Source organism: Canis aureus, chromosome 12, assembly GCF_053574225.1.
Source record: "Canis aureus isolate CA01 chromosome 12, VMU_Caureus_v.1.0, whole genome shotgun sequence".
NCBI classification, from domain to species: Eukaryota; Metazoa; Chordata; class Mammalia; order Carnivora; family Canidae; genus Canis; species Canis aureus.
The window spans coordinates 56722898-56733676 of record NC_135622.1 but is presented as its reverse complement, the minus strand read 5'-3'; the positions used below and the strand labels follow the sequence as shown (position 1 = coordinate 56733676).

At 50.7% G+C, this 10779-nt stretch overlaps 1 protein-coding gene across 2 annotated transcripts; it reads right to left on the bottom strand.

The window, feature by feature from the left end:
* Positions 1-7991, bottom strand: NTSR2 (neurotensin receptor 2). 2 transcript variants are annotated; one of them, XM_077916048.1, is made up of 4 exons: positions 7336-7991; positions 3156-3405; positions 1526-1616; positions 1-542 (listed from the first exon to the last, which is right to left on the bottom strand). In XM_077916048.1, exons 1-4 carry the CDS (start codon positions 7963-7965, stop codon positions 374-376), a joined length of 1140 nt encoding a protein of 379 aa, XP_077772174.1. In that variant the 5' UTR covers positions 7966-7991; the 3' UTR covers positions 1-373. The 2 variants fall into 2 exon arrangements, with proteins under 2 accessions (XP_077772174.1, XP_077772175.1); XM_077916049.1 differs by having other exon boundaries at positions 3156-3312.
* Between the last annotated feature and the right edge of the window lie 2788 nt (positions 7992-10779).

Sequence of the window (10779 nt, the reverse complement as noted above, 5' to 3'; positions counted from 1 at the left end):
TGCCAGCCAACATTTATTATTTATTATGCATTAGGCACTGTGCTAAGCACTTTAATCTTCGAACAACTCTAAGAGCTGGGTACTGTTCATCTCCATCACACAGATGGGAAGACTGAGGCTCAGCGTGTAAGCGACTCGCCTGCAGATGCACAGCTGGTAAGTGGCGGGGCCGGGGGTCCGGATGAGTGCATCTGACTGCAGAGCTTGAGTTACTTGTGATAAAATAGCTTGTCTGAATGCTAGTGACTGAGCGGCCAGTTGCTGTTTGCTTTCGTTCATTCTTCTGCTCCGTCCAGGTCGGCGTATCTAGGGGATGGGGCCCCAGAGCCCGCAGCTGGGGTCCATTCGGGTGAGGCTCCAGGGCTTCCAGGGGTCAAGGCGCCATGCGGTGGTGCTGTCGACACAGGGAGCCGAGGGCTTTCAGGAAGAGTTTTCTGAAGGAGGAGGACACGACGTTGTACAGGATGGGGGTCACGGCCGAACTGACGTAGAAAAGCGTGTTTGTCACCAGGTAGAAGTAGTGATAGAAATTGTAGAGTGTTCTGGAAGAGAAACCCAGGAGGCATGTAAGAGGACCTGTACCTCCTCACAGCATCCACCCCTCCTGGAGAATGCATCTCTCCTCCAAAGGGCCAGGTGAGGAAGGCCTGTTCTCTCCTCCTGGGAAGCATGGTGTCAATTCGACAAATGGCTCCTCAACACCAGCTGCCCTTTTGGGGGAGTGGACTCCACCCAGCCTCTGAGTCCCTGTTCCCAGTCCCCCGCATGGTGCAAGGTGCACCTGCTGATTGACAGGCGCCATTGCCTAGCCACTGGGACCCGGGAGGCTCGTGCTGCTGGGTGTGGTCCAGATATGTGGCGTCACTAAGAAGTGAAAGTCCTTCTGGGAAGCCATGCTCCTCGCCACACGGGTTCTCTGCAGTGGGAAGGGCTTTGCATATGCATTTGTAGGTAAGGGGTGTTTGCAGCTCTCAAGGATGAGGCATCTGTTGGCACAGCCATTTCCTTAGAGCCATTTCCATGGATCTCTCTTCTCTTGGATGTTTGCCTTCCACTTATGATCAGAGGCATAGCGATTGCCCAAAGGAAGACAGTAGATTCTCTCCTTTTTTCCAGTTATGTCCCAAAAGGCATACATGGTCTGGTCTCAGTCAAGGGAGCCCTTGGTAGCTCATGGACTCACGGCTCTGAGGCTTCCTCCCCTCTCCTTGCAATAGCAAGGCCCTCCCCCTGCGCCCCACCTGTGGACTGCTCTGTCCGGCAGTCAGGTTGCCCATAGCCCTGATCACCACTGAGACCTCTCACTCACTTGGCCTTATCAGTTCAGTGAACTTGCTAGAAAATGCCCCATTCCCCACCCCCAGCTCAGAGAGTTTGAGGGAACAGACTGGGCAGGACCAGCTAGAATGGAGGCCAGAGTTCCAAAACACCCAGCAACTGGGAATCCCTGTGGAGAGCATGGAAAGTCCCAGGCCCAGCCCAGTGGCCTTTCCCTATGCACTTGGGGTCCCTCTGCTGCACCTACCCGGTCCACCCGTCATCGGAAATGTAGCAGTACATGAGCCTGCGGACGTGGTACGGCATCCAGCAGATGACATACACAGCCACAATGGCTCCTGCAGAACAGGTAGGGAGGGACAGAGCAACAGCGAACATTCTCAGTTATGCCACCTCCAGAGATGAAGATGCCAAGTGGACAAAAGCATTTCCCTGGAACTTGTTCCCAGAGTCCAGGGGATGGAAGGGGACTTTGAGGCTATCTGACACATTCCTATCTGGATTTGCAGACAAACCTGATGTTACCCTGATGTCTGGGTGAATATTCACTTTAACCACCACCCATACACTGACATGCTTCTAGAAACTTCTACAGTCTCATCCTGACCACCAGAATATACTCTCAACTCAGGGCGAGATATTCCCACCTGATTGTCTAACTGCAGAGACAACTGAACTTACATGTGCTTCTGCCTCATAAAGCCTCTTCTGTTCCTTCTTCTGATTGATTGACGGCCCACCATCCATCTAGCACTTAAGTCATAAGCCAGATAGTCTGTTGATTTTTCCATTATCCCCTAGATCCAATCTGTTAAAAAGCTCTTCTTTAGCATCTCTTGATTCCTTCCACCCTAGGGGCTCATATTCCCCCTCCACTGGACTGTGACAGCAGTCTTCCAACAGGCCCCTTTGTCCCTAACCTTCTCCCCCTCCCTCCCTTCCTCTATGCCTGTCCTGACTGTCAAATCCATCTGTAGTCCCATGTGGCCTCTGGATCAGGGCGTTGATGTCAACTGGGAGCTTGGTGAAAATGCAGAGTCTTGGGCCCACCCAGAGCAACTGAATTAGAATCTCAGGGTTGGGGCCCAGCAGCCTCTCCACACCTTTCTCACGTACACAGAAGCTTGAGAAGCACAGCCCACACCCAAAGACTGTTGGAAAAAACCTATCTCCAAAGCAAATCTCCCTGCATTCTTGGGCATTGACTCTCAATGCTGTTGTCTATGGAAAGAAGTCCAGGCACCATCATGGGCTGCCTCTGTTCTTGTCACATCACATGACATGTAGCTCTTGCATTGCTGTCCTATGTACAACACCGGGGCATTGATGAGAGCAGACCCTGATCTCTTATTTAATCTTCCCAGACCTTAGCGAGCGCCTGCATTACCGCAGGTGTTTGGAGACAACTGTTTCCCTGTGCTTCCTAATGCTTCCCCTACAAGTTGACCCAGATACTTAGAAAAACCAACCAACAAGCAATGTTTTATCAGGGAAAGTGGGGAGTTGGTGGGGAACTGGGCTGGGGACTCAGCTGGTCTGATTCCATCATTCCCAGGCCGCAGGTCCCCAACTACAGCTGCTTCTTGTATCCATCCATAGGCCAGACTCTGCAAAGTAACTGGGTATCCACTTATCTCATTTCTATATTACTCCCTGGAGCAGATGGGGCTTTCGTGTACAGAATTCCCATTCTGTCCTATAATCATACCACCGAACCTTATGGAAGCCTACTGGTGATCATACAATTCCCCTGGGGCATAGAGAGGTATGCCTGGAGAGAGATAGGAACTTGCTCAAGGTCACTTGGCCAGGGGTTAGGGGTGGCGGCCCTGGAGCCCCAACTCTTGTGCTCAGGACAGTGTTACTGAGTACTTAACTGAGAACCTGGATGCTGTGCTGGAGGCGGCGAAGCCGGCTGGAGTCCTTGTGTCTCACCAGGCTGGCCGGGCCCCCCAGGGGGAGCGTCCTCCTCTCCTCACTCATTAGTTCCATGTGGCTGGGGGCGGGGCTTCCCGGGGCAGAAGTGGACGGCACCTGGGAGCAGAGGGCCACCAGATGGCTCACAGTGACCCCGTTCAGGAAGGCAGTTAATGCCAAGGGGAGCACGAAGGACACCAGCACATTCACCTGTAAAGGTAATTCCATGGCTTATGGTGGTGGCACCAAGGCTCTGTGATGCTGGGCATCAGGCTGGGCCCAGGGCCCAGGAATCTGCAGCAGCAGCAGGAGACGGGCAACAGCAGGGTTACCAGATAAGGCTGAGAAGCTTCTCAGAAAGATGGGAAAGAGCAATAAAGACAGGAGAGACATAAGGATATTTGCTATTAGTTGAAGACATTCATGGCCTAGGTAATAGTGGGTTCTAGAAAGCAAATAGATAAAACAGAGGGCAGGAAATCAGTTTCTTAAAATAAGCCACATCGAAGAAGGTTTTTCCAAGAGTGAGGGATATAAGCTTCCAGAGTGAAAGGCTGCCTGGGGGCCTAGAACCATGGATGAAAATAAGCCCACATCAAGGTACGTTCTTAGGACTTTTAGCACACTGTGGATAAAGACAACCCTGAAAGCTTCCGGGGGATAAGAGAGGGTACATACGAAGGATGGGAACCAGAATGGCATTAGACTTCTTTAAGGCAATGGTGGAAGCTGGGAAATAATGGAGTGATGCTTTACAACTTGTGAGGAAAAGTGGTTTCAGTCTTAGAATTCTGTGTTCAGCCCTCTTACAGCGAATGTGAGGATAATCTGGAACATTTTCAGACATGCAAATTCTTACTTTTTTGTTTAACCTTCTGTGGACCTTTTCTCAGGTCATAGGAGGTTACGAGAACATGTGTTCCATCAAAACAAGGTTGTATACCAATAAAGAGGTAGACCTGAGGTCCAAAAAATAGGGTATGTGGCCGAAGTGCATCAGTTAGATTGGAGCAGAAGAGGGGGCTCCAGGGGGAGCCTGGAGGATTCGATTGGCAGTTGACCGGATGGGTCTGGATATGCTGAAGTAGTATTTATACTTGTAGTAGAGGAGTAAAACAGGCATGAGAAATAGAGCGCAGGAAACTAAGCAAATTGGGGGGAAAAAAAAGACCTTTGTTAATGGCAAGGAAGCAAAGGTGATATTGGAAAGGAAATATAATAAAAATATATGACGTGGTTCATCTGTGAAGAACGTTTAACATAGTCACAGTGTGTAAGTACTGAGTCCAGGACTAACCTTATTATTCCCTGACGGAATTACACTGGAGGAGTGGTGAGGAGTGTGCGTGGATACAGGACGAGGAGGGTAGGGATGAGAAAGTAAGAGACCAGAATGCTCCTCTCCAGTTAGAAGACACTGCATAACACGTAAAAACTGTGAAATCAAGCAGGCGTGTTCTTTAGAAATATGTAGGCAAAGAGCAGCAAGCGGCAAGGGTGGGCAGACAGTAGCTGCCCCTCAACGAGAGAATATAAATCAGAGTGTGAAGGGGTGGCAAGGGGACAGCTGTCTTACGTTACAAGCCTTGTAACATAATTATTGATATTTTTTAACTTATGAAAAACAAGTTTATTACATAACACCTTGTGTTTTAAGTGTTTAATTTTTAAAATCCAACCTATTTGGGGTGCCTGGGCAGCTCAGTCAGTTGAGCATCTGACTTTTGGTTTCAGCTCAGGTCATGAGCTTGGGGTCGTGGAGTCGAGCCCTATGTCGAGCTCGCAGTAAGTGTGGAGTCCGCTTGAGATTCTTCCCCTTTTGTTCCTCCCCCTGCTCGTGCTCTCTCTCTCTCTCTCAAATAAATAAAATCTTAAAAAACAGATAAATTTCAAAGTGCATGTGTTGCAGGGTTTTTCCTCATTGGTTCTATGTGAGCATTTTTTTTAAAACGACATTTTAAGTTTTTATTTTTTTGAAAAATTATTTATTTGAGAGCGAGAGAGGGAGCAGGGGAAGAGGCAGAAGGAGAGATAGAGAATCCTCAAGCAGACTCTACGCTGAGTGTAGGGCCTGACCCAGGGCTCGATCCCAGGACCCCAGAATTATGACCTGAGCCAAAATCAAGAGTCTGATGCTTAATCAACTGAGCCATCCGGGCACCCCCGAACTGCACATTTTAATAGCACTTTAAAATCAGTACCAAATATCTGGGTTGGGTGCTGTACGTTTTTAAGGAGTTAACACTCATGCTTTGTTCTTAATCCATGCTCACAAATCAGCAGCACCAAGAGAAAAAATAACAAAATAAGTGACAGTCATTTTAGTTTGTTGCAGAACTAGGCAGGGCTTGATCAGCAACAACATACTTATTATCAAATTATAACTTTAATACCAGTCAAGACAGAAACCGAAGGTAAAAATATATCTATAAACTAGTAATTAATCTTTGGGAACTTTGAAAATTTTCTGGAAAAATTACAGTTTTTTTGTACTTTGAAAAGCTATGAGCAATTTTTCTGTGGCCAAAAATTACCGATTAAGATGGACCCTGAGTGACAAGACACTAAAAAGGAAGGTGGACCGAAATAATCCTAATTTGAGTTTGGTTATTTTGCTGTGTTAACGTAGACTGTATGTCTCAAGTTAAAGTTTTTAATATGCTACTTGTCGAATAATGCTGTTACGCCGAAGGAATTCACTATGCATCATGTCAAAAGCTTGCCCCTGGCACATTTCGCAGTTTCTATTGCGTCGCTCAGTCTGTACCACTCAAAATAAACTATGCAAGCAGCATATTCGCAGCACCGACCCTGCTTGGCACTCTCCCACCCCTTAGCCCAACTCCAAAATAGGTGCAGCCTGGAAGCTATCACCCTCGTCTGTGAAAACTGGTGGAACTTGGCTACCAGGCCTTCAGAGCATATGGTTGCTGGTTCATTGCCACGGCCACACCAGGGTGCAGCAGGGAGCTACACAGTCAGGCCTAAGGCTCTGACTATTCTGCTGCAACTCAGAACCTACGTGGGAGCTGCTGGGAGGTAGATGGGTGCTCTAGATACACTGCTCCGCGGCCGTGATGTGCTTGGGCCGGCATGGGAGGGCAATGTGTGGACTGGACGGCTGAGGGGTCAGGCCATGACTAGTCCACCTGATGTGGCAGGAGAAGCAGCTCCCACTGTTGTCAGCGGGGCCCCTCCTTCTGACTGCTGTTTGGATCCCCTGCATGCCCAGCTTCTTTAGTACCATTACTATTCTCCCTGCTGGTGTGTTTCTGCTTTTGTTTTTGTCTTCGATATCATTGGGTCCAGATTTGGCTAAGGAATTTGACAACCTGCAAACATGTCTGATACAGGAGGTGGATTTTTATAAATTAGGGAGCCTACCTTGTTGCTTCTGAGTAATTCTCTATAGTGACCAGAGCAAGCAACTTCTGAAGCTGCGTGGAACGTTTTCCAGCCAGGCTTAATAACTTTCTACTTTCCCAAATTCTTAAGGCTACAATTCATGTGTGTATTTCTTCTGAGATCCCTTAAAATTGAATATCCAGGCCTCTCTTTTATAGCTCCACAAAATCCCATTAAACTGGATAGTCTGCTGTTTTGTGAGTCTGTCTTGATGATAAAAGTAGAAGGCTGGAGTGGGTTATGAAATCTACATTTTTACAGCCCCACCCCTGTAATTCTTACACCCAGTAATATGTGGTCACAGCTCTTGCAACCACTGGTGAGAAAGCAGACTTTCACAATTAGTTTTGTTTTGTTTGTTTGTTTTTTAAGGTTTTATTTATTTATTCATGAGAGACACAGAGAGAGGCAGAGGGAGAAGCAGGCTCCCTGCAGGGACCCCGAAGTGGGTGGGACTCCATCCCAGGACTCCGGGATCAGACCTGAGCCAAAGGCAGATGCTCAACCACTGAGCCACCCAGGTGTCCCCACAATTAGCTTTGAATTCAAATCGGGGTTTCTCTTAATGCCTCCTCTTTGCCAGGCCTCTCTCTCCCCAAGTCCTCTGTACAATGGAGGCTGGGAGACCCGCTTGCGTTGTGGGGCGTGGGGAGGGTGTGTGTGGGGGCGAGCGGCATCAGAAGTGAAAACGCAGGCCCCTTAGCCTCCCCCCTCCTCCCCCCTCCCTGCCCTTACCTGAATGAAGACCTGGAGCGTGGCGCGGCTCACCAGCACGGTGCACACGCGCGAGGCGGGCTCCGGCTCCCCGCCAGCCGTCTCCAGCTCGTGCTTCTGCCCCATGATGATTGCCATGGGCAGGGCGAGGCCGAGCGAGGCGGCCCAGACGAGCGACAGCAGGCGGCGGGTGCGGCGCGGCGACAGCAGGCGGCGGGCGCGCAGGGGCTGGCACACGGCCAGGCAGCGCTCGGCGCTCAGGCTGGCCACGCTGAGCACCGTGGTGTAGGCGCACAGCTCGCGCACGAAGTGGTAGGCGCGGCAGCCCAGGTCTCCGAACACCCAGGGGTGGCGGCACCACACGAAGTCGTAGAGCTCCACGGGCACGCCGACCAGCAGCAGCAGCAGCGCGGAGAGCGCCAGGCTGAGCACGTGGTAGCGCAGGCGGCCCGGGGGCCCGGCGCGCCCTTTCAGCACCACGCGCACGGACAGCGCATTGCCCGCGGAGCCCAGCGCCAGGATGAGCGCGTACAGCGCCGTGAACAGCACCTTGGCCCACGGGCGCGGGTCCCCGCGCAGCCGCGCGTCCAGGCTGAGCGCGGGGCCGGGGCCGGCGCTGGGCCCCGGGGGCCGCGGGCTGCTGCTCTCCATCCCGCGCCCGCGCCCGCCCGGCGCTCCCTCCCTCTCTCACTGCGCCGCCGAGACTGGGCGGGCTGCCCGGGGAGGAGAGCGAGCGCCTCCTCCTCTCCGCGAGGCTCCGGGACGGGAGGAGGACCCGCCCTCCCCCGAAGGGGGCCCCTGAGCAGCCGCGCCTGGCCTGGCGAGCCGGGGACCGAGGCCACCGAGGCCTGTGCGCTCGCTGCCTTTGCATTTCTCCGTTGGGTTCAACCCAGGGAAGCGGGTGCTGGGTGCAAGGGGATCCCCAAGGGCTGGGCCTTACTTACCAGCCCTGTGAGCCGGCGCAAGTGTTTTGACCTCTCTACCCCTTTCTGCATTTAAAAATATATATTATCTACCTTACAGAATGTCCGTGAAGATTGAATGAGCCAAACTGTGAGAAAGCTCCAGACCTGAAGTGTAAGTAGGCATCCTGCGGGCACCGAGCGCCCGGCCTGCTTGGGCTGTGCGGCTGTGCGGGTCGTTCCAGAGACAGCTGGTCAAGGACTTGCCAAAGCTTTGGCACTTTGCAGCTGTTACTCTTCTTGCTAAATGGCTGTTTGAGCACCACACTGACATCCTCCAGGGATTCTTTTGTCACTGATAGATGTGTCCTCAGGGCATCGGGCTTTCCCAGGCTTTTAGGATGTCATTCCCATGGAGCAGGGTGAGCAAGGGGGAAAAAAAAGTGTGTTAATATGTCTTAAGACCTTTCATTAGTCCCTTTCTTTATTTAGCCTTTGTAAATGCCAGAACTTTAGAGATAAAAAGTATCTCACACTTAGAACCCCTGATACTTAACTGGAGCCAAACCGAGGTTTCCTCTGTTTTTTTTTTTTTTTTTTTTTTTTTTTTTTTTTGTCTTTGGCAAAGTTGCTGTGCTCCAGTGATAGTTTGATCTTCCGTCCAGATATGCAATCATACAGTCACCTTGTGGGCTAAGATTTCAACAGATGGATTTTGGGGGGACATAATACAGTCCACAACAAAGATTCCATACGTATGAATGGTAGACCAGTTTTCTTTGAAGCCAAAAAACCTGTATTAATAGGTTTTTAACTCTTCACTGGGTTTCGTGTAGCTCAATAAGGCCTGTAGGATCCAGAAAAAGGCAAGTTCCTGCTTGCCTTTGGAAGTACTCAGTCTCCCAAGGTCTAGGCTGGAACGGTGGAGAGGACACAGGGCTTGGGATCAGGAGAGGTGGATAATGCATCTCAGCTCTGCTAGTCACTGGCTGTGTGTCTCAGGCGAGCGATCAGTCTCTTACTCCTTTGTGTTAGGGCGCTGAGCAGGTAGGAGTCTTCAGGACTGGAGGCTCCCTGCCCCCTGCCCTGCTGTCACTACAAGAGTTAATCTTTTAACTCCTACAGGGTAGGGAAGCTTAAAGACAAAGGGAAGAGTTCCCGGTTTTTCACTTGTGGCTCTAGTGGGAGTGTCTTTCCCAGGGAGTGTCAAAGATGTGGAGGTATTGTTGCCTTTTTAGGACAGCTCTAGGTTTAGCAACCTCTGTCACACAGAAAGAGAACTTCCTCTGTGTCTTCTGTGGATGAGCCTCTCCAGCCAGGTCAGAGGCAGACTGCAAAGTGCAGTTACTGTGGAAGTAGAGGGAGAATCAGCACCGTTGACCCACCCCGTGCGTTCCCCCTGTGGCCACGTCAGAGGGCTCACAATTCCTATCTTCACTCAGGGGACCACAGCAGAGTGGCCGATGTGCCCTCTGTTTGAAGCTCTCATTGGTGGTCCTCCTAACCTGAAACTCTTCTCAGAGAGTGTATCCGTGTGTGGATGCTCTGGGCATAGAGCTTGCTTCCTCCATACCCATGTGAACCCTGACTGAATAAAAACGAAACATCACTTGTGTTAAAACTAATTTCAGTCTGTATTGGAAAACTCTGATCCCTGAAGTCCTCCACTGTGTACATTGGAATCAAAATCTTGGCTCTCCTGTTTAACCACAGACCAGGCTAAATTATTCCACCTCTAATTATGCAGCATATAATTCAGGGCCACGCAGTGCTAAGGGGATCCACCAGGCATGAGCATCTGTAGACAGGCAGTGGTTCTGAGTCCAGCACAGAGATGGAGAGATGCTGTTTGGGGCTGTGTGGTCAATCATGTAAGGTATTAAGGAGGCTTCCTGGCCAGGCCAGGGGGTCTCTGAGGCCAAGACCCTTTGCTTGCTTTGTGTGCCTGGGCATCGGACCTTCTTGCCGTTTACACGCAAGATACAGTCCAAAGGGCTTCAGCTGCGGACTGCTCTGTGTCCCCCTTCCCTCAGTTCATATGCTGAAGCCTATGCCCTAGTGTGACTGCATTCGGAGTAAGGAAGTAATTAGGGTTAAATGAGAGAGGTCAGAAGGGTGGGGCCCTGATCCCACAGGATTAGTGTCCTTACTGTCAGAGGTCCAGAGAGCCCGCTCTCTCTCTGCCATCTGAGGACACGGTGGGGAGGAAACTGTCTGCCAGCCAGGAAGAGAGTTCTCAGCAGGAGCCAGACCAGCTGACACCTTAATCTTGGACTTCCAGCCTCCAGAACTATGAGAAACCAAATCTCTTTGGTTTGAGGCTCCCAGTTTGTGGTACTTTGTTGCACTAATACAGCTTCCAATCCCTATGCAGCTCTTGATCCTGATGCCAACCGATGACCTGGAGAGATTATTTGCTACTTGAGCCCTAAGAAAAAGAGTTAATTCCTGTTTCCCTCACTCCAGGATTGAGTCATGGTAGGATTTTCTGACTTAGAGAAACAGAGTTTAGCTTCACGGCAATGAGTGTGTGTGTGTGTGTGTGTGTGAGAGAGAGAGAGAG

Excerpts from the sequence above, each read along its gene's own strand:
- NTSR2 (XM_077916048.1), bottom strand. The coding sequence starts at position 7,965 with ATGGAGAGCAGCAGCCCGCGGCCCCCGGGGCCCAGCGCCGGCCCCGGC. Across the intron at positions 3,406-7,335 it reads CGCTCCAGGTCTTCATTCAG|GTGAATGTGCTGGTGTCCTT; the intron begins GTAAGGGCAGGG and ends TTACCTTTACAG. Across the intron at positions 1,617-3,155 it reads GCACAGCATCCAGGTTCTCA|GAGCCATTGTGGCTGTGTAT; the intron begins GTTAAGTACTCA and ends CCTGTTCTGCAG.